General features: G+C 50.1%; 1 protein-coding gene across 5 annotated transcripts in view; it reads left to right on the plus strand.

Moving 5' to 3' along the window:
• The first annotated feature begins 48 nt into the window (after positions 1 to 48).
• Positions 49 to 20,060, plus strand: part of P4HA2 (prolyl 4-hydroxylase subunit alpha 2) — a 43,127-nt gene continuing 23,115 nt past the window's right edge. For 2 of the 5 annotated variants that reach the window (XM_006166883.3, XM_027767641.1), the window contains exons 1-5: positions 49 to 308; positions 9,121 to 9,223; positions 9,845 to 9,941; positions 10,862 to 11,013; positions 18,175 to 18,312. In XM_006166883.3, the coding sequence (XP_006166945.2) occupies positions 9,142 to 9,223; positions 9,845 to 9,941; positions 10,862 to 11,013; positions 18,175 to 18,312 (469 nt within the window). In that variant the 5' untranslated portion in view covers positions 49 to 308; positions 9,121 to 9,141. The remainder of the gene's footprint in view (positions 309 to 9,120; positions 9,224 to 9,844; positions 9,942 to 10,861; positions 11,014 to 18,174; positions 18,313 to 20,060) is intronic. The other 3 variants (XM_027767642.1, XM_027767643.1, XM_014583583.2) reach the window with 3 other exon arrangements.

Below are 20,060 nucleotides of genomic sequence, written 5' to 3' on the forward strand. Positions count from 1 at the left end.
CCTGGCCTTAGGGGTCGCTCAGTGTTAGGGAGGCGGAGGCCGGCCTTCCCGCTCCCTAGGGGCTGGGCGTCTGCGCGCAGGGCCCCGCAGGCCAGTGTGTGCCCATTAGACGGGCTGGGGGTCAGCCTTCTTTCCCCTCCAGGCATCCTTGTCAAACGTGCGCTTTTTCTCAGCAGCTGCTGAGACCTGTGGTTAATTAACGAACTCAGCCCGCGGAGCCTTCTGTGTGCCAGGGACGCCTAGGAGTTGCTACCCCATCGGGGGCAGGCGGACAGGAAGACCTTGGAAGTCCAGGCCCAGAGAGTGCGGTGAGTGCAGCGTTGGGAGGGAGGAACCGCTGTGGGTACTTGGACTGGATGCCTTAGGCCAGAGGGCTTTCAGGAGATGGTGACCCATGAGCCTGAGTGGTCAGAGGAAGACTGGTTAAAGGGTCACCCGGACAGAAGAAGAGCCTGTGAGTGGGTGCAGACCTGGGCCAGTCATTCTTTGTGGCTCGGCAGTGGAGGCAGGGCGATGGGGAAGGAGCACTCTTAGGGGGTAGCTGCCCTGGATTCTGCTGGCGAGAACCCAGAGTGAGGAGACAGTGCCTGGCACTGAGTCCTCCATGTGCAAGGTGCCTAGTGAACCTTGCAGCACGGGCGCATGTCTCAGGGGATTTACATTGGTGCCTCCGTTTTGCAGGGTAGCACAGGTCAGCCCCTGACCCCCGTGTTCTAATCTGACACCTTCCAGGTAGTGTAGGAGAGGTTAAGGTCCTTTCCCAGTCGGAGACAGTTCTCGGTTGCTGTAGAATGATACCTAAGGCCTTGCTGCCCGATGTAGACTGCCTGGGGCCTCCTACAGGAGGTCCTAGGGGAAGTGACATTGTAGCTTGGGGTGTTCTCAGGTGTCCCAGACTTTGCAGAGGTCCATTGTCCACCCAAAGGCGTAGAGACATGTTCACAAGCTTCTGCACTTTCTCAGCCTGCACGCCAGCAGAGACAGCATGTTCCATGACTTGGTTCTCTGTTAAATGAACCAGTTTCCTTGTGCTTGTGCTTCAGTTGCCTCTGCAGTGTCCTGGGTGTGGTCTCTTACAGTGGCTCAGGGCCTCAGGGCCCCAGCCTCTCTGTTCTCTATCCGCTTACAGGATATTTGGGCTTTGAGTCATTTTCTTCTAAGGGCTTTCTTGTTCTCCCATGGCCAGGTATGTCCCAGCCAGTGAAGCCACAGAGCAAAGATGGAGAGAGTTGGCAGAGGGCCTCATCCCATAGATGCTGTCATACTGGACCACCCTCAGTCACTAAGAGCTCAGCAGGCAGGCATAGTGACAGCTAAGGAAGGCGTTGTGGCCAGCCGTAGGCTCTTCTACTCTGTCACAAGCTCTGCAGTCAGCTGCTTAAGAGATGCTTACTTTGCCACTGGTTTAGACTGGCTTAGTGATTCCCACTCATTCCTTGAGTACCTCTTGTGTGCTTGGCTTCTGCCTGGAGTGTGCCTGGGGCTGGGGTGAGGGAGGAGGACGAGAAGGTGGCCAAGGCATGATTCTTGCCTGTGAGTAGCTCATAAGTTGCTACAGGTTGGCAGCTGTCCCTGTGCCAGAGGAGGAGCCTGGCATGGGAGTGCTTATCAAAGACAGAGATGGCGTGGGTACTGCTCCGAGGAATGAGTGGGGTGAGGGAATCAAGGGTCGGCTTATTTCCTGGGAAAGCCTCCCCTTTTGACTGTCCTCTCACATCTGTGGGTTGACCTGAGGCTGGACGCAGGTCTTGGCCGATTTGTGGCCACGCTGGCTGACTGATAGTGTGCGGAGGGCTGGCGGGCGTGTCCCTGGCTCCTGGGATCTGTCAAGAGTTTAATTTTATGCAGATGGAGGTTGGCAGGAAATGCTGTGATGCAGGCACGTGCAAGCCCAGCAGAGTGCTGGAGTGAGAGTTCAGCTTTGAAAAAGTTGCTCAGGGCCAACAGATAACATAGCAGTTTCGTGGCTGGACTCCCACATGGCTGACTGTGGTTCGAATCCTGGACCCAGTGGCTTGAACAGTCATGCTGGCTGTGTATGTGTGTGTGCATACCCAAGATCCCCGGAGGAGAATGGAAGAGAAGGGATTGCTGCGTGGCCATCCCCTCTGGGAGGTGATTTCTCGCTTTCCTTCTCACTGTCTCTTGTGCTTGCTCTCTCTCTCCCTGGTAAGTGCACATGCCCTAAGGCAAAAACCTCTTTAAAAAAGAGAAAAAGAAAAAGTTGTTCAAATCTAGCAATTTAGACTTTTGAATTGCTAGAGGCTGGAGCATCAGCTTTTCCTAGAGCAAAGAGGGATAGTGGGCCCTGCAGTCTGTGGGTTTTTTGCCAGGGATGTGAAATGAGTGATAGATAATTTTTTTATCCTTAGAAAGAGCAGAGGAATGCAGAGTCTGGACTAGACTACTTAGAGCCTTTGAAGAGAGTTTTTTGCTTGTTTTTTTTTGTTCAGTTGGTGTCATTGCAGGGCAGAGGATTAAGTGTTTGGGTAGTGTGTTCTCCAGCTCACATGGGATCTGTCTGAGTCTGGTCACAGGCCCGATCTGCTCTAGACCTCTCAGACGTGCTTGCTAACGTGTGGCCTGCTTGTACCTGGAACGCCTGAGCCCAGGATCTGGTGGAGGCCTGGAGGCCTGGTACTTGGAGGAGCTGGACTGAGCAAGTCAGAGCTCAGAAGTACATGAGATCCCAGGGTACTGGTGCAGACCTCTGTCTTGTGCCAGATGATTTTCCTTGGTGAATTTTAGAGCCAGTGATTAACCAGCCCCTTTTCCCCCTAAGGGTTAGTATGCTGCCTGACCCCTGACTTCTGTCTCTCTGGAGCTGTCTCATTCCTTCTGGTTCTCTGGGGACAGGGTGATTGCACAGCTTCTGCCTTCTTTGCGTCTTCACTATACCCTACTTTGGACCTTCTTCCTCACTCAGGGATCAACTGACTTGGGCTAGCCAGCTGGTTACTTAAGGGCCACCGATGTTTCTCAGGGGCCCTTGGTGTTGCTGATTGGCACAGATTATGCCTGATGCTGGGCTACCTGACATCTGTCATTGCATTCAGTCCTTAGAATATCTTATGAAATGGGAGTGCTGGTATAGATATAGATAGGGACACTGAGGCTCAGAGAACTCATCCAAGGTCACAAAGCCAGGAAGTGGTGGTGGAGCTGGGATTTAACTCTGGGTCTTTCTGGTTCCAGAGCAGTCGTGCCTACCCATTGGACTGGACCACCTTACCCTGAGCTGGTTATTTGTAGTACTGGGAAGGACTGCCCACCTGGACTCAGGGCGCCATGTTGCTATCCTCCCAGTGAGGAGATCTAACCAGGGATGTCACGAACCTGCTTTGCGAACCTGTGGGGAAACCTGTGATAAAGTCCTTCACCTGGGCAGGCTGCTGTGCCAGGCTGCAGTGTGGCCCCCTGGTCGGGAGGCCTTTATGCTGCGAGGTAATAGATAGATATCCCTGAGCGGGATTGGACAGCAGCCATATCTAGCAGAAAGTGGGTTTCGGGTTTGAGTCTTAGCTCTGCTATTGATTTACGGCAGGATGTCAGGTGTCGATCAGCCTCAGTTGCCTATTTCATACTCAAAATGGAGATCATTATCTAGCTTACAGGGTTTTAGTGAGAGTTGGTAGACATGAAAGATTTTTGGAAACATCAGCAATGATTATCTTAGACTGGTTTCCCAGAAAATAGCCTGAGGCAGAGCTTCAGCGCTTAATGCTTTATTGGAAGGTGTACTTGTCGGACAGCCAGGGTGAGGGAATAGGAAAGTGAGGTAGAGAGGCTGGGAAACCAAGGTAAGGTGAGCTTTAGCCAGCTGGCCGCTGCACTGGGACGTGCTAGGTGTCGGGCCATTCAAGACATCTCAGCACAAGCTCTACAGAAACACCATGCCTCTGAGCAGTTTCTCGTGGGAGGCCTGCGGAGATTGATCTGGGGACCTCCTCTTGTCTGTCCTTCATTGGTTAGAGGTGCCTTGTGAGGGGTGATCTCTCTCACACTCACTGGCGCCACCAGGGTAGCCACCGGGAAGGGCAGTGGTACATCATTGGAGTCTGGAAGTAGTGGGAGGACCCAGAGATTCTGGCTTGGGCCTGTGCTGTCTCCTCCCTGGACTGAGGCAGAACAAGTGGCCCAGGGCCCAGGAGATGGGTGAGACCAAGAGAATATGAGGCGGTGCGTAAGATGCATCCGGTGTCGTGGCATATGGGCTTTGTCCTCATGTGTACTTCCTCTGGAGTTAGTCTCACCCCGATTGCCAAGTCTCTGCCAGGACGGAGACTGAAAACCCATCTTGACTTTTGCATATTGATTTTAATGGATTTCTCTGCTACTTCATTGGCTAGTTTCTTTTTTCTTTAAGAAAGATTTTTGTCATAGGGTGCGTGTGCTTGCTGGAGAAGAGACAGACAGGAAGCGAGAAATCAAACCCTAGGGGGATGGCCATGCTGCAGTCCCTTCTCCAGTCTCCTCTCAGGATTTTGGGCACACACACACACACATGCCTGGTATGAATTTCAAGCCTCTGGGTCAGGGATTTGAACCATGATCGGCCATGTGGGAGCCCAGTGATATAACCACCACACCATCTGTTGGCCCATATTGTCTAGTTTCTGACGCAGGGGATGGTTGTTTTGATGGCACCCAAGTGGGGAAGTGGAAATCCACATTTCACTGGATAGAGGAAGCATAAGGATAGGTGCAGCTAGACATAGAGGTTTTTCTAGGTTTTTAGTGAAGGAGAGGATGTCTCATATGAAGTAGTTAAAGATGTGAGCCATGGAGTGGTGAGATGGGGCTGGAGAGGGCAGCAGGGCCAAGTTACACAGTCAAATGGGCCCCTTGGGCTAAGGAGTTTGGACTTTATCCTGATGGCAGGGCAGAACTAAAGGAGGGGCTCTCTGCAGCCACGCTGGCCACTTTGCAGAGCAGAGGCAGGACGGAGGCCAGACAAGATGTGGAGAGGCTAGTAGGTGGGGGCCTGGAGGCTGTGGGGGGAATCGGGTGGCTCAGCCCTGGGTGAAGGCTGAGGCATGACATCAGGTAAGGGAGTAGAGTGCCCCTCATCCTTCTGAGGGTGCTGGCGGTGGCCTGAATGGACATCCACGTGCTTTGGTGCAGGGCCTCCTGGAGGCTCAGCACAGCTTCTACTAAGTTGAACAGGCAGGTCCTCTGAGCTCTGCCATCCCGGAGTTGGCATAGCATTAGGGGACAGGCCATGGCAGGAGAGTGCCAGAGCCCTGTTCAGAGAGGTTCTGCTCCTTCGCGGGAGGCAGGCAACCTCTTGTTCAGTGTCAAGCAAGACCCAGTTATTCTCAGCAAACTCATGTTCTGTGTCTAGGCTGTTAAATACATTGTTAAAACTCAAGCTGTTGCAGTCGTGTTGCAGCTGGGAGCTTGGCAGCAGGTCCTGCCTGATGAGGTAAGGGGAGAAGCTAAGGACGCTGTTGGTTTGCAGCTGGAAACATCTTTTCATGGCCATTTGGCCGGGTTATAAATGTCCTATAAATGTCCTTTCCAAAGAGCAGGCATGGCGGGGCCTCCGGTTGTATGTCTTGGAATTGCCCTGTGTTTGGAAACAGTGCCAGTCACCTGGTGGGTGAATCACTGTCGCTGGGGCTTTGGCAGTTCCTGCAGGACCTCCCTGTGGCAGTGCAAACTCGGGGGCTGCCAGCACCCCTTTGGAGTCTACTTGAGAAGGCCTTGCTTTGTTTCCTTCACATTGTTTCCTTCACTGCACATGTACAATATTTTTTCAAATTTCTACAGAATTCCATGCTGAAAGATTAGGAAAACAAGCAAAAAAAGAAAAATTACTTTATGAAGCTACAACTAGATGCAAATATATTCCCTCCCCTACACACAAATATATATGCACACACACTGATTTTCCTTACGAAAATGGAATCATAGCGTTCATATAGTTCAGGACCTGCTTTTCTCACTTAACAGTATCCTTTGATGGCTCTAGATTTATATACATACCGTATTCATTTTTATATAGTCTATAGCAATCCATTTTATGGAAGAAATGTCAGATCTTCCATCGTAGTTTCCAAGTTGGGACAAGCCTGTGATGAAGTATGACTTGTTGTGAGTCTGATGCAGGATAGGTACTGTTCTAAACTCAGGTTGAAGTTGGTTTCCTGCTCGGGCATGGTGCCCCCTTTGTTTTTCATAAAAAGGGATTTGGCATTGCCCAGTTCCAGGCTGTTCTACATGGATATTTGAGGGTTCCTGGCAGCACTGGCTGTTTTGTGAGGTCCCTGGACAGACACATACTCCTTCTTCTGTCCTAAGCAAGCTCTAGGTGAGGTATGAGAGGGGTGGGCTTGACCTTTCCACCTCGTAGGGCAGGGTCCCTTAGGATGCTGCCTCCTGGTGCCTTGACCCAAACTCTTCATACATGACCTTTAGTGAAAGCTGTTGAGTTCCAGGGTGCAGGATCAGGAGAAATGGAGGGCCCTTGTGGGGCTAGCAGTGTTGATGAGAGCGGTGCTTACTCACGTGGTGGTCTTGGGAGTGTTAGGAAGTGCCCTGTTCTTGGTCCAGCAGAGCTGTCATCCCCCTTTCCTCACAGAGCAGGACTTCATAGGCTCTTGGTAAGTCATGTCCCCAGACCCCATCCGTGATACTTTGAGGCTCTGCCTCCAGGCCAGTCTAAGCCATTCAGCACATTCCAGGGCAATGACAGCTTGTGTGTATGTAATGAAGAAACAGGCTGCTTCTCCTGAGTGTGTCAGGTGCAAACCGTGAATCGTGTCAGCAGGGTGATTCGAAAGGCATGGAGAGGCTTCCCCCTCTCCTGAGTTTGTGGCCTGGACTCTGAAGAGATGTGCAGCTGTGACTGGTGGCACACCTGGGGACAAATGCTGAGGCCCTCCACTCCCAGCCGTGTCTAGTCTCTTGCCTGGCCCTGCTGTCCTGTGATCCAGCCCTGAGGGCCAGTTGGCCTCGTCTCTCACTGTCCACAGATACATCCTTCTAGCTCTGCTTTTTTAAAACAATAATTATTTATTTAATTTATTATTATTATTGCTAATTTTGCTATAGGGCACATGTGCTCCTGGGAGGTGGGGGGTAAGAAAGCAAGCCACCAGATCCAGGACTCAAACCGTGGTTAGTCATGTGGGAATCCAGTGCCTTACCCATCACACCACCTATCAGGACCCCAGCTCTGGGTTTTTAATATCCCCTTCCTGCACATACATAAAAGGTGCTCTCCTGAGCTGCTCAAGCCTCTTGAGGTACCAGTTCCACATACCCAACCCCTTAAGTGAAGGGGCTTAGGAAAACCAGCAGAGAGGCCTTCTGGAATCCTGGGATGGAGAAGATGATGGTATAGGGAGGCCTGGGAGCAGACCTGTGGATGGAGCTGCAAGGACCCAGGCTCTGCCCCAGGGCTAGCACAGGCCTACTCACCTTCCCAGTGGCCTGCTCTCTGCTGTGCTGCTGCCACCTAAACTCCACAGTGGACCCTTTAACCCATACTGCTACCCCGCAGCAGGTTCTAGGCTGAAAGATGATTGTCCTCCCTGGGGACCAGCAGGTGGCATAGTGGCTAAGGCTCTGGACTCTCACAGGGCCAGTCATGGTTCAAGTCCTAGACCTGGTCAGTGGCTGGAAAAATCTCAGGAGGAGAATGGAGGAGAAGGGATTGCAGCATGGTCATCCCCTCTAGGGAGTGATTTCTCATTTTCCCTCTTACTGTCTCTTTTTGTCCCTCTCAGGTGAGCATATGTGCCTTATGGCAGAAACTTTCTTTCTTTTTTTTTTTTTTTAAATGTCCTGCATGTCTTTGGGCCCCCAGCACCTAGGCTGTGATGACATGCCATGCACTCTGCAGACACTAGTAGGGGTGTGAACAAATATGGGGCCATTCACTTGTTCTTCCTCTTTCTGTTACAGGAGCTCATGTGGGGATTGAGGGTTGTGGTTGACCTTTTCTGAGCTTAACGTAGAACCACAGTGGATTGGGATTTCTCCTGAGAGGGTGACATGTGGAATGGTGGGTGTGACTGTGTGTCTCCTCGGCCATGCCAGGCAGGACATTGACGAACCAGCTTAAGTCAGCTCTGATTCAGAGCTCTGCCCCATAAGGTTTACGTGTTGGGGGAAGCATTTATACGTCCCTTATTTCCCCTGTATTCTTTGAGTAGGTTTTTTTGAGAACTCCAGTGGGTCCTGGTGGAAGCAGACAGGAAGGAAAAGGTCTGGCAGGGCTGGGGCTCAGGTGGGGGCTGGTCATTCAGCACACTGTGGGCTGTGTGGCTGAGCTAGATGAGGTCTGAAGCTTCTGCTGTGTGCCCAGGTCCACTGCCAGTGGGCTTTGCTGCAGGTCCTCCCTGCTGGCTCTAAACTATTCCTAGGCTGGCGAGAAGACAGCAGCTGGCTTTTTCCCCATGTCAGCAGCCCAGCCCAACGTTTTGGCAGTGTGACTGATGGATGTCTGTGTCCTGAGTGCCTAGCTTGGTGCCTGGCGTCTCTGGGTCTTTTGCAAATATTTGTGAATGAATGGTGACTGGCCAGTGAGGACAGTCTGCCAAGCAGCCGCACTACAGGGAGAGCAGTGTCTGGCCAGGAGTGCCACTCCCCTGACCGTGCTCTGGGGCAGGTGCAGGCTGAGCAGGATCAGTTTTATCCTTTTTTTGGCTGATTCCTTTCTTACGGTAGATCCCTTTGAGTATATGGTATCAAGTTTCTTTCAGCCTCCTCATGGGCAGGTCTGGGTCCCTAGCACCTCGTGCTGTCTTGGCACATGTGTTGGTAAGACAGAAACAGATGTGCAAGGGTGGGCTGGACTCTTGAACTGGCAGAGGATTCGAACTAGAGGTGGCTGCACCCGCTGTGATTCAGTTTTCTCATGTTGCTGGAGGATGCCGGGAGTTGAGGGGCACTGGACCTCCCAGGGCAGAAGCCAGCACTAGGTACACTTCACTGTCACTGGCTCATGTCGCACCCTCTGCCCTTCTCACCGGTGATCCTGAATGTCCTTCTTAGCTTCCGTGTGTGAGGCCCATGTTTGGCATGTGTGTTTGTGTGCACGTGTGTGTGTGTCCTCACCTCAGTTGCTCTCTCTCCACGTTGACCCCGTGAATGTCACTGAATGCCTTACAGATACTCCTCCTCTCTGTGACCATGAGACTCCGGGTGTCTGCGTTGCTGGTGACCTGGCTTGGCGTCCTGAGCTGTGTGGGGGCCGAGTTCTTCACCTCCATTGGTATGTGCAGACAGGATTGTTGTCTCCGTGAGGAGCCATTGGCTCACGTGGCAGGCGATGTCATGGCTGAGGCCTGTTCTCATCCAGGCAGGATGGCCTCATCTTGCTGTGTTCCCTTCTGCAGTCCTGATGATCTGGTTTCCTGGGAACCAGCTGTCTAAATTAGGCCCTCCTCCCTGGGGAGCGCAGGATGCACTTGGCTCTCTGGCATTTCTGAACACCTTACCCCAGGACCAGACGGTGGGTCTGAGCAGTGAGCACTCTCTGTTCTGAAGATCCTCCTTCTGATTTGAAATCTCAAAGCTTCTATCCATGTGAGGAGTCCCCAGGACGCCCCAGTGACATGACCATCAGGGTAACAGTGGGAGGATGAGATTCGAGGCTTCCCCTTGAGTAGCCCTCAGTGCACTTTTCTTATCTCTATGGCACTGTTGCCTCTCTCATCTTGCAGTTAGGGGTCAGGACCATGTGACCTCCTTTAACTCTGAGTCCCCATGATCCCCGAGAGCTGGCATGCCTGTGGCCCAGGGGCTGCCTGCTGTGCTCGTGTTCTGTGCCCCAAGGAAGGGGCTGAACATCCCTCATCCGTCTCTCACTAGCCCCTGGTTTTCTCCCTTGTAGGACACATGACTGATCTGATTTATGCGGAGAAAGACCTGGTGCAGTCTCTGAAGGAGTACATCCTTGTGGAGGAAGCCAAGCTCTCCAAGATTAAGAGGTGTCTGATGTCCTAAGCCCCACCCCCGCCCTGAGTCAGTCCTCCTGGACCCTCTGCCCTCAGCATCCACGCAGGTGCCTGCAGGAGGTAACCCCTGAGAGAGGGACGTGAGGCTGGCCCAGAAGTGACTCCATGCCAGTCCTCCAGAGTAGCTAAGTACACAGGCTAAGGAATCATGGTTTGCCCTTTCTAAGACATTTTTGCTTACATCAGAGTTTCCAGCTTTTATCTAAATTAAGGGGCTGGAAGTATCTGTGGGAAATTCATATCTTCCTTTTTATAGAGAGATTTTTGCTATGGGGCACATATGCTTGCCAGAGAGACAGAAAGGGAGAAATCACCCCCCAGGGTGGATGACCATGCTGCAATCCCTTCTCCTCCATTCTCCTCTCGGGATCTTGGGGATACTCGCACACATGCCTGCCATCAGTTTCAAGCCACCAGGTCCCAGACTTGAACTGTGGTCGACTATGTGAGAGTCCAGTGACATAACTATTAGGTTGCCTACTGATCACTATATTTTCATTTTGTTCTTTTTCTTTCTATCTTTTTTTTTTTTTTTTAAGAGAGATTTTTGCTATAGGCCATGTGTACTCACTGGAAAGACAGAAAGCAAGATATCATCCCCTGGCGGGGGATGGCCATGCCACAGTCCCCTTCTCCATTCTCCTCTTGGGATTTTGGGCACACATGGACATGTGCCTGGCATGAGTTTTAAGCTGCCGGGTCTGGGACTTGAACCACAGTTAACTACATGGGAGTTCAGTGACACAATCATTATGTCATTTGCTGGTCCCTGTGTCTTCATTTTTTTTATTACGTCTTGATGAAAAGAGTGCTAGATCTCACCAGGGAAGTTACCACAGGTCAAGGTCTGTGTGGGTGGGCATGTTGGCATTCCTTTTTGTCTGATTCCACAGCTGGGCCAGCAAGATGGAAGCCCTGACCAGCAAGTCTGCTGCTGACCCCGAAGGATACCTGGCCCACCCTGTGAATGCCTACAAACTAGTGAAGCGGCTGAACACAGACTGGCCTGCCCTGGAGGACCTGGTCCTGCAGGACGCAGCTGCAGGTGAGGCCGTGAGCAGGGGCTTGGGTGAACCCGTACATCTGTGTGCTCACGTCTGGGCAATTGTGTCAGCCCATACATTTGTGTGCTCACACCTAGGCAGTTGTGTCAGCCCGCACATTTGTGTGCTCATGCCTGGGCGGTCGTGTCAGCCTGCACATTTGTGTGCTCATGCCTGGGTGATCATATCAGCTCACACATTTGTGTGCTCACACCTGGGCGGTCGTGTCAGCCCGCACATTTGTGTACTCACGCCTGGGCGGTCGTGTCAGCCCGCACATTTGTGGCTCACACCTGGGCGATTGTGTCAGCCCGCACGTTTGTGTGCTCACACCTGGGTGGTTGTTTCAGCCCACACATTTGTGTGCTCATGCCTGGGCAGTCATGTTGGTGGGAGAGTGCAACATGTGAATGTGGACCCTGCCAGGCCTGTGACCATCTCCCTTCTCTGTGGGGATCAGACAATGGGCCATCCTTGTTTTTACCATGTAATAATCAAATCTTACCCTTTTGTAGTGTATTTTCTCCTTTTTATTTTTATAGAGACAATTTCCTACATATCCTTTAGTAATCCATATTTTTATAGAGAAATTGGAAAATAGTCACATGAGAAAATTGCAATTCTTAATGCAGTGATCTAGTGATAAACAGTCCTAAAGTTAGAGTCTTTCTATACATGTGTATACCTTTTTTTTTGTTTTTTAAGGTTTTTGCCATAGGACGTGTGCTTGCCAAAGAGAGACAGTGAGAGGTAAAATGAGAAATCATCCCCTAGGGGGGTGGCCATGCCATAATCTCTTGTCCTCTATTCTCCTCCTAGTATTTTGGGCATGTTCACACATGTGCCTGGCATTATTTTCAAGCCACCAGGTCCAGGACTTGAACCATGGTTGACCACATGGGAGTCCAGCACCTTAACCACTATGCCACATGCTGACTCCCACCTGTGCATGTTTTTAAAAAATAGAACCATACATAGGTACCAAGAGAGGAAAACTCATATGCTCGAGGGACACATGAGTGAGCAAAACTGAGTCCAGTGGGTCGGGTGGTGGGATGAAGGCAAACTGGGGAGCACAGTCTCATCTCAGTTCATTTCTGTTCCTATCATTTGCATATTTACTGTGAATCTGTGGCATCAGCAGAGACTGTTTTCCTGACTCTCCTAGCTTCTCTGTATGTATGTTGTGTTCTGCCACAAATTTTTCTTTAAGAGAAAGTAAGAAGGCACCCCCCCCCCCGCCAGGCCCTCCCTGACGGGAGTGACCACACTGAAGTTCCTTCTCTCTATTCTCCTCTTGGGATTTTGGTCATGCATGCACACGCACCCAGTGTGTTTTTCAAGCCATTGGGTCTGGAACTTGAACTGTGCAGATCACCACGTGGGATCTGGCTGCCTTAACCTCCATGCCACCTGGCTGGCCCACTGCAACATAATTTTAATGTCTGGACAATAGTCTGTTATAACTGATATAAAACTGGTTAAGTTAGTGGATGTGGAATAGTTTCCAGATTATCAGCGGTCATATATATATACATATATATGATGTATATGAATGTTTTTCATTGTGCTTCGTACTTCTATGGATAGTACTTTCTATGCACTAACACTTTTCCATCAACAAGGGGAGATAGTGGGGTGGATGGGCTAGAGGTGGTCCCTCCTGACTCCCAGCCCCTGGCTCCACCTCCTGGACTGCTGCCTCTTTTCCCTGAGCTGGAGTGCTGATTAACTTCAGAGCAGCTGTCTCTCTGGCTGAGATGTTTCAGCCCCTGTGGCCAGACAGGGTTGGGCTTGGCTGGAGGCAGAGTAGGGGAGGGATTGGTGAGCTCAGCCGGGCTGGAGCCATGCCCAGGGAGCTCCCTGCCTCTAGACTGCAATAATCACAGCAGAAGAATCATTGCTTTTAAGCATGTGTTACTACTGCTTTGTTTTCTTATTTATTTTATTTTGTGTGATTTGTCATACTCTTTTTTCTCCAGCATTACTGAAGTATAGTAAAGAAAAAAAAATTGTATACATTTAAGATATCCAGTGATATCTATATCGATCTAGAGACATAGAAATAGATATAAAGAGCGAGATGTGAAATGCTTACTACCATCTAGCTAATTAACATTCATAAGCTCACATAATTATATGTGTGTATATGTGGTGAGAACATTTAAGATCTACTGTTTTAGCAAATTTCAAGTACTTGATACAATAGACTATGTTGACTATGCAATGTATTTAGATCCCTGGAACTTATTCCCCCTACATAACTGGAGCTTTTAACTATTTGACGAATATCTCCCCATTTCCCCCTAATCAACCACTCATAATCGCCATTACACTGTCTGTCAAATGAATTAGACTCAGATTTCACCTATGAGATCATACAGTATTTTATTTCTGTGCACGAATTTTTTCAGTTAACAGACCATCTTCCAGTTTCATCCATATAATTTGCAGATGGCAAAATTTTTCTCTCTTTTTTTTAAGGCTGAATAACATTGTAGTGTGTATAGGTGTATATCAATTTTAGATCCATTTTACTTTTTTTTTCTTTTTTTTTTTTGCTATACGGCGCGTGTGCTCACCAGACAAACAGAGACAGAGAGACAGAAACCGAGAAATCACCCCCTAGAGGGAATGGCCACGCTGTAATCCTCTCTCCTCCATTCTCCTCTCAGGATCCTGGGCACACACGCACATGCGCCCGGCGTGAGTTTAAGCCACCGGGTCCGGGACACGAACCGCAGTCATCTATGTGGGAGTCCAGCAACATAGCCATTACGCTAACTGCTGGTCCCATCCATTTTACTATTAATGGACATTTAGATTGATTCCATAACTTGGCTATTGTGAATGATGCTGCAATAAATACAAGAGCTCAGATATCTGTTTAAGGTGCTAATATTATTTCCTTTGGATATACATTCAGAAAAAGAATTGCCGAGTTAATTTTTTTTAACTTTATTTGAATTTTACCAGAGAGGGACAGAGTGAGAAAAAGAGAGAGAATAAGAGACAGAGAGGGAATGTGAGAAAGCAAGCCGCCAGATCAGGACTCAAACCGTGGTTGGCCATGTGGGAGTCCAGTGCCCTTAACCACCACACTGCCTGCTGGCCCCATTTTATACATTTTTAAAGCAACCTTCATGTTGCTTTCCACATGGCTAAAACAATCCACATTCCCCCAACAGTGTAAAAGGAATCCCTTTTCTCCACATTCTCACCAACGCTTGCTATCCTTTGTGTTTTTGCTAATAGTCATGATAACAAATGTGAGATGATGCCTTATATTGGTTTCAATTTGAATTTCCCTGATGATTAGTGATGCTGAAAATTTTTTCATGTACCTGTTAGCCATTCGTATGTATTCCTTGGAGAAAAGTTTATTCAGGTCTGTGCATTTTAAATATTTGTTTTCTTGATACTGAAACTTATTTTCCTATGTATTTGGGATATTGACTTGGAGGAGGTGCTTGGGGCCTCTGTTCATAGGGACTAACTTCGCACTGGGGTGTCTTGAGTTTAGTCTATAAGGGCTGCATGGTGCTGGGGTTCACCACAGTTGACCTGGTATCGAGGTCCATGGTGAAATTTGGTACTTACTTTACTCTCCTTCTCCCTTGCAAAGGGCATCTGTCTCCTGACTACACTGCTGGGACCTGGGAGAGAGTTGAAGTAGGTGATCATGAAACTGTCCTCCCTATACTCATTAGCACATCTTTTATTATTTCTGGGCTCCACTCAAATGTCATCTCTCACCTGTATTCCTTAGCTCTTAAGAAGATATTTCTGGGACCAGCAGTTAGCGTAATGACTATGTCGCATGTAGTCAACCGCGGTTCACGTCCCGGACCCGGTGGCTTAAAACTGACGCCAGGCACATGTGCGTGTTTGCCCAAGATCCCGAGAGGAGAATGGAGGAGAAGGGATTGTGGCGTGGCCATTCCTCTGAGGGATGATTTCTCGCTTTCTGTCTCTCTGGGTCCTTCTGGCAAGCACATGCGCCCTATAGCAAAAATCTCACACACACACACACAAAAAAAAAAAGAAAGAAAGAAAAGAAGATATTTATGTTTGTGGATGGTTGTTCTGTGAGGAGAAAAATACTGCACATTTCTATTTACCATGCTGCCTATGTCACTTCCTATTTTGGGTACATTTTGAAAAAAGCTTGAGAGCTACTCACAGATTTTTAAATTTTTACTTTCTGGTTTTCAAGAACTTTGACAGACCTTCAAGGCTCTCTACTGTCAAGTGGCATCCTCAAATAACTAGGTTCAATTATTTTACTCGTTCTTTTCTTTCCTTTTTTTTTGTTTTTTAAGGTTTTTGCCATAGGACGTGTGCTTGCCAAAGAGAGACAGTGAGAGGTAAAATGAGAAATCATCCCCTAGGGGGGTGGCCATGCCATAATCTCTTGTCCTCTATTCTCCTCCTAGTATTTTGGGCATGTTCACACATGTGCCTGGCATTATTTTCAAGCCACCAGGTCCAGGACTTGAACCATGGTTGACCACATGGGAGTCCAGCACCTTAACCACTATGCCACATGCTGACTCCCACCTGTGCATGTTTTTAAAAAATAGAACCATACATAGGTACCAAGAGAGGAAAACTCATATGCTCGAGGGACACATGAGTGAGCAAAACTGAGTCCAGTGGGTCGGGTGGTGGGATGAAGGCAAACTGGGGAGCACAGTCTCATCTCAGTTCATTTCTGTTCCTATCATTTGCATATTTACTGTGAATCTGTGGCATCAGCAGAGACTGTTTTCCTGACTCTCCTAGCTTCTCTGTATGTATGTTGTGTTCTGCCACAAATTTTTCTTTAAGAGAAAGTAAGAAGGCACCCCCCCCCCCCGCCAGGCCCTCCCTGACGGGAGTGACCACACTGAAGTTCCTTCTCTCTATTCTCCTCTTGGGATTTTGGTCATGCATGCACACGCACCCAGTGTGTTTTTCAAGCCATTGGGTCTGGAACTTGAACTGTGCAGATCACCACGTGGGATCTGGCTGCCTTAACCTCCATGCCACCTGGCTGGCCCACTGCAACATAATTTTAATGTCTGGACAATAGTCTGTTATAACTGATATAAAACTGGTTAAGTTAGTGGATGTGGAATAGTTTCCAGATTATCAGCGGTCATATATATATACATATATATGATGTATATGAATGTTTTTCATTGTGCTTCGTACTTCTATGGATAGTACTTTCTATGCACTAACACTTTTCCATCAACAAGGGGAGATAGTGGGGTGGATGGGCTAGAGGTGGTCCCTCCTGACTCCCAGCCCCTGGCTCCACCTCCTGGACTGCTGCCTCTTTTCCCTGAGCTGGAGTGCTGATTAACTTCAGAGCAGCTGTCTCTCTGGCTGAGATGTTTCAGCCCCTGTGGCCAGACAGGGTTGGGCTTGGCTGGAGGCAGAGTAGGGGAGGGATTGGTGAGCTCAGCCGGGCTGGAGCCATGCCCAGTGAGCTCACTGCCTCCAGAAACCACAGCTGCCTTTCCCAGAGTCTGCCTCCCAGCCTGGGCCTGTACTTGAGAACAGGCTGTTCTGCGTGCACTGCAGGAGACCAAGTCTGCATAGATGACCTCCGCTCTCTGATCTTGTTTTCCGCCACTCCCCACTGTCCACATCTGGCCCCATTGGGGAACCGTATAATTACCTAGAAGGGGCTAGGATAAGCCCACAGAGCAATAGGTTGTTTTCATCTCTCACTTTGAATTCTTGCCCTTGAAGTAAGGGGGGCATACCAACAGTGGCTTTTTCTGGGGGTGTGTTTTCTTTATCCTGGATTCTGAACTCTTTAGAGTCTCCAACCATGCAACCATGAAAGGAGAAAAGGTTGTAGCTTCTTCATCCCTGTGTCCCCAGGCATGGCTAGAACAGGCGTTAGAGTCTGAAGTAGGTGGGAGTAGGTGGCAGAGGGCTCTGCTGCTCTTGGGGAGAGGCTGGGGAGATAATGGTCTTAGAGTTCTCTTCCCATTTCTCAGCTTTGAGGCAGGATTGCAGGCCTTAAATCAGAATGGCGGGCATGGCTCCCAGCTAGAGTCCTGGGGTTGTAGGGAGTGCATGTCTCACTTTATAGCTGGGCTTGGGACCCCAGAAAAGCCTCCTTGGGGCCCTTCTGTGGCCAAGAGCTCTCCCTGGCTCCAGGCTGTGGTCTTGAGCACCACAACTGGGGAGCCTGACCCTTAGCTCATTGCAGGTCTGAATGGCAGGAATATCCTGCAGAGCAGAAAAGGCCTGCGGGGCGTGCTGGGCTAGCGCAGCCCTCCTTGGCGCTTGGTCTGACCCGATGGTCCGTTGGGTGGAAATTCCAGGACTGTCGTTATCGCCTTGTGAATGATAAGGGCAGCGGTCAATTGTGAACGGCCAGCTGGGCTCCATGCGTGGGCTCCCTTTGTCCCTTGGACTCCTTAATCTGAGGCGTGGGCTATAAGTCCAGTGCCTAATCAGCCCAGGAATCCTGGATTAAGGTTTTCCATGGCATCCATTTCTCACTGGGTGTTTGAAAAGCACTCCCTGAGTCTTTCCCCGTGCTCCTGTCAGTGACCCTTTCTGTCCCCTGTTCTTTCTGTCTTTACCTGGTTTGAGTGTATCAGAGCCAAGACTCCTAGACTGCCAAGGTCTACGCAGTGTGGGGCCACTTCGGTTCAGTTCCAGATGAGCAGCACAGGCATAGAGGAGTAAGAAAGAAGTCCCAGTGGGCCGGAGCCAGCAGGGAGGACTTCCTGGTAGAAGGGGAAACAGCCCTTTTTTTTTCTTTTTTGGAGACGTTTTTGCTATAGGGCGTGTGTGCTCGCCAGACAGACAGAGAGAGACAGAGAGATAGAAAGCGAGAAATCACACCCCCGGGGGGATGGTCACACTGCAATCCCTTCTCCTCCATTCTCCTCTCGGGATCTTGGGCACACACGCACACGTGCTCGGTGTGAGTTTAAGCCACCGGGTCCAGGACTCCAACCGCGGTCGACTACGTGGGAGTCCAGCGACATAGCCATTACGCTAACTGCTGGTCCCAGAAGGGGAAACAGCCTTTGAAGGAAGGGGCAGGGAGATTCTGCTAGCCAGAACCCTCCACTGGATGCCTGTCTGGTCTCAGGTGGAATTTGCCCCCTGGTTTGAGGGTAACCTCTCTTCTCACTCTCTTTCGGAAGGCTTTATCGCCAACTTGTCAGTACAGCGACAGTTCTTTCCCACTGACGAGGATGAGACAGGAGCGGCCAAAGCCCTGATGAGACTGCAGGACACGTACAAGTTGGACCCGGATACCATTTCCAGAGGGGAACTTCCAGGTAACCTGCCACTGCCAGCTTTCTCTGTCTGCCAGGTGTCCTCGGTGGCTGGATGGCCACCACAAACGGGTCTCTACCCTCAGGCACACTGTCACCTCTGCTGGTGCTCCTCTTTTAGGTCCCCAGTCAATGCCAGTCTCCCTTTCCCATAGCAGCTGCCTCCGCTCTGTCTCTGGCCCGCCATGTCCCCCGTGAGTTAGCTGAGGCCCTCTCCTCTTGCGTCTCAGAGAAAGCCAAAGCTGCTGCTCAGACCCCTTGGCCTCTGCCCCCAGAGCACCCCACAGATCTGCATTCAGACCCACGTCCACCCCACCCGCTGTTTCTTCTTCAAGGCTGATGACTAGACTCAGCCTGTCCTGCGTGCCTTCAGTCAGTCTCTGCCCCTGCTCACTCTGCCTCATCTCTCCCTGTACTCACTGTTGTACCAACCCTGCCTTCAGGGTCCAAGGCTCTTTGGCCGTCCCTGGAGCTGATCTTCCTCTTCTCCCCTCCTGGTGGGGCAGCTGTACAGAGTGGTCTACACCTTTCCTCTTCTTTCTTGATTGCCGCGTGCTCCTGGACTCACGGCACCTGGCTTTTCCCCCAGTGCCTGCTGGTTTTACTCTTGCACAGTCACCAGTAGCCGCTCCGCTGGTGAAGCCCGTACATGGGTTCAAGCATGCTTTTAACCTGTTCGCACACATTGAGTGCCCATTTTTTTTCCCCTGATATTCTCTCCTGACTTGAATTCTGGTTTACTAATCTCTGTTTCTTCTCTGGTCATTTATGTCCATTCGTTAATATCTTTTCTCTCTCTTTCTCTCTCCCTCTTTCACTGACCCTTCCTACTGACTGCCTCAGTATTAGTGTTGATGAGAAGACACATTGAGTTGTGGGGACTCTTAGAGACCAAAAAACGCAGGCATTTAGTTAGACCTCATCAGACCCTGAAGAAGACCTGGTCATTAATGTCCATTCGTTAATATCTTTTCTCTCTCTCTCCCCCTCTTTCACTGACCCTTCCTACTGACTGCCTCAGTATTAGTGTTGATGAGAAGACACATTGAGTTGTGGGGACTCTTAGAGACCAAAAAACACAGGCATTTAGTTAGACCTCATCAGACCCTGAAGAAGACACAAGCTGAGGGGTGCTTGATGTATGGAAGAAGGAGATGCTCTGTTATCGGCTGGTCAAGGCCTGGGCCTTGGTACTAAGGAGTCCAAAGAGCCAACAGGAAGGGCTATGAGTTCTCCTTACTTTTGCTTCAGTCAGGTCTTGCCCCAAGCCAGAGAGAAAGCAGCTCAGGGCACCCGCGAAATCTGTTCACTCCATGGCTGTGAGATTGGTTGGGGGGAGAAGGAAACCACACCCTGCATAGACTTCCACTGTGAACAGTCCATGTATTCGTGAGTGGCATGGGGGTGGGAGGGAGTGACTTCCCAGGATTACCCCTACCTCATGTTCTCTGTAAGCACCTTCCCAGGTGAGCCCAGCTAGTCCCACTCCAGCCCCAGGGACTCCAGAAGAGCCTTGGACCCTGCAGGCGGGGTTGGTCTGACAGTGTACCCTCTACACGGACGGCATCCAGATCTGTTTCTCCTGCCATGGCTGGTTCTGAGTTTCCAACCAAATGGAGGCAGATGCCTGGCGGACATCTCTACCTGGATGTCCCAGGACTCCTCACCCTTCCTGTGTCCCAAACTGAAATCCTTATCCCCTTTTGAACTGTTTACCTCCTGCCCTCATCCCTTTTCTCAGCAAAATATAC

The sequence above is a fragment of the Tupaia chinensis genome, unplaced genomic scaffold, assembly GCF_000334495.1.
Source record: "Tupaia chinensis unplaced genomic scaffold, TupChi_1.0 Scaffold144346_1, whole genome shotgun sequence".
Taxonomy (NCBI): domain Eukaryota; kingdom Metazoa; phylum Chordata; class Mammalia; order Scandentia; family Tupaiidae; genus Tupaia; species Tupaia belangeri.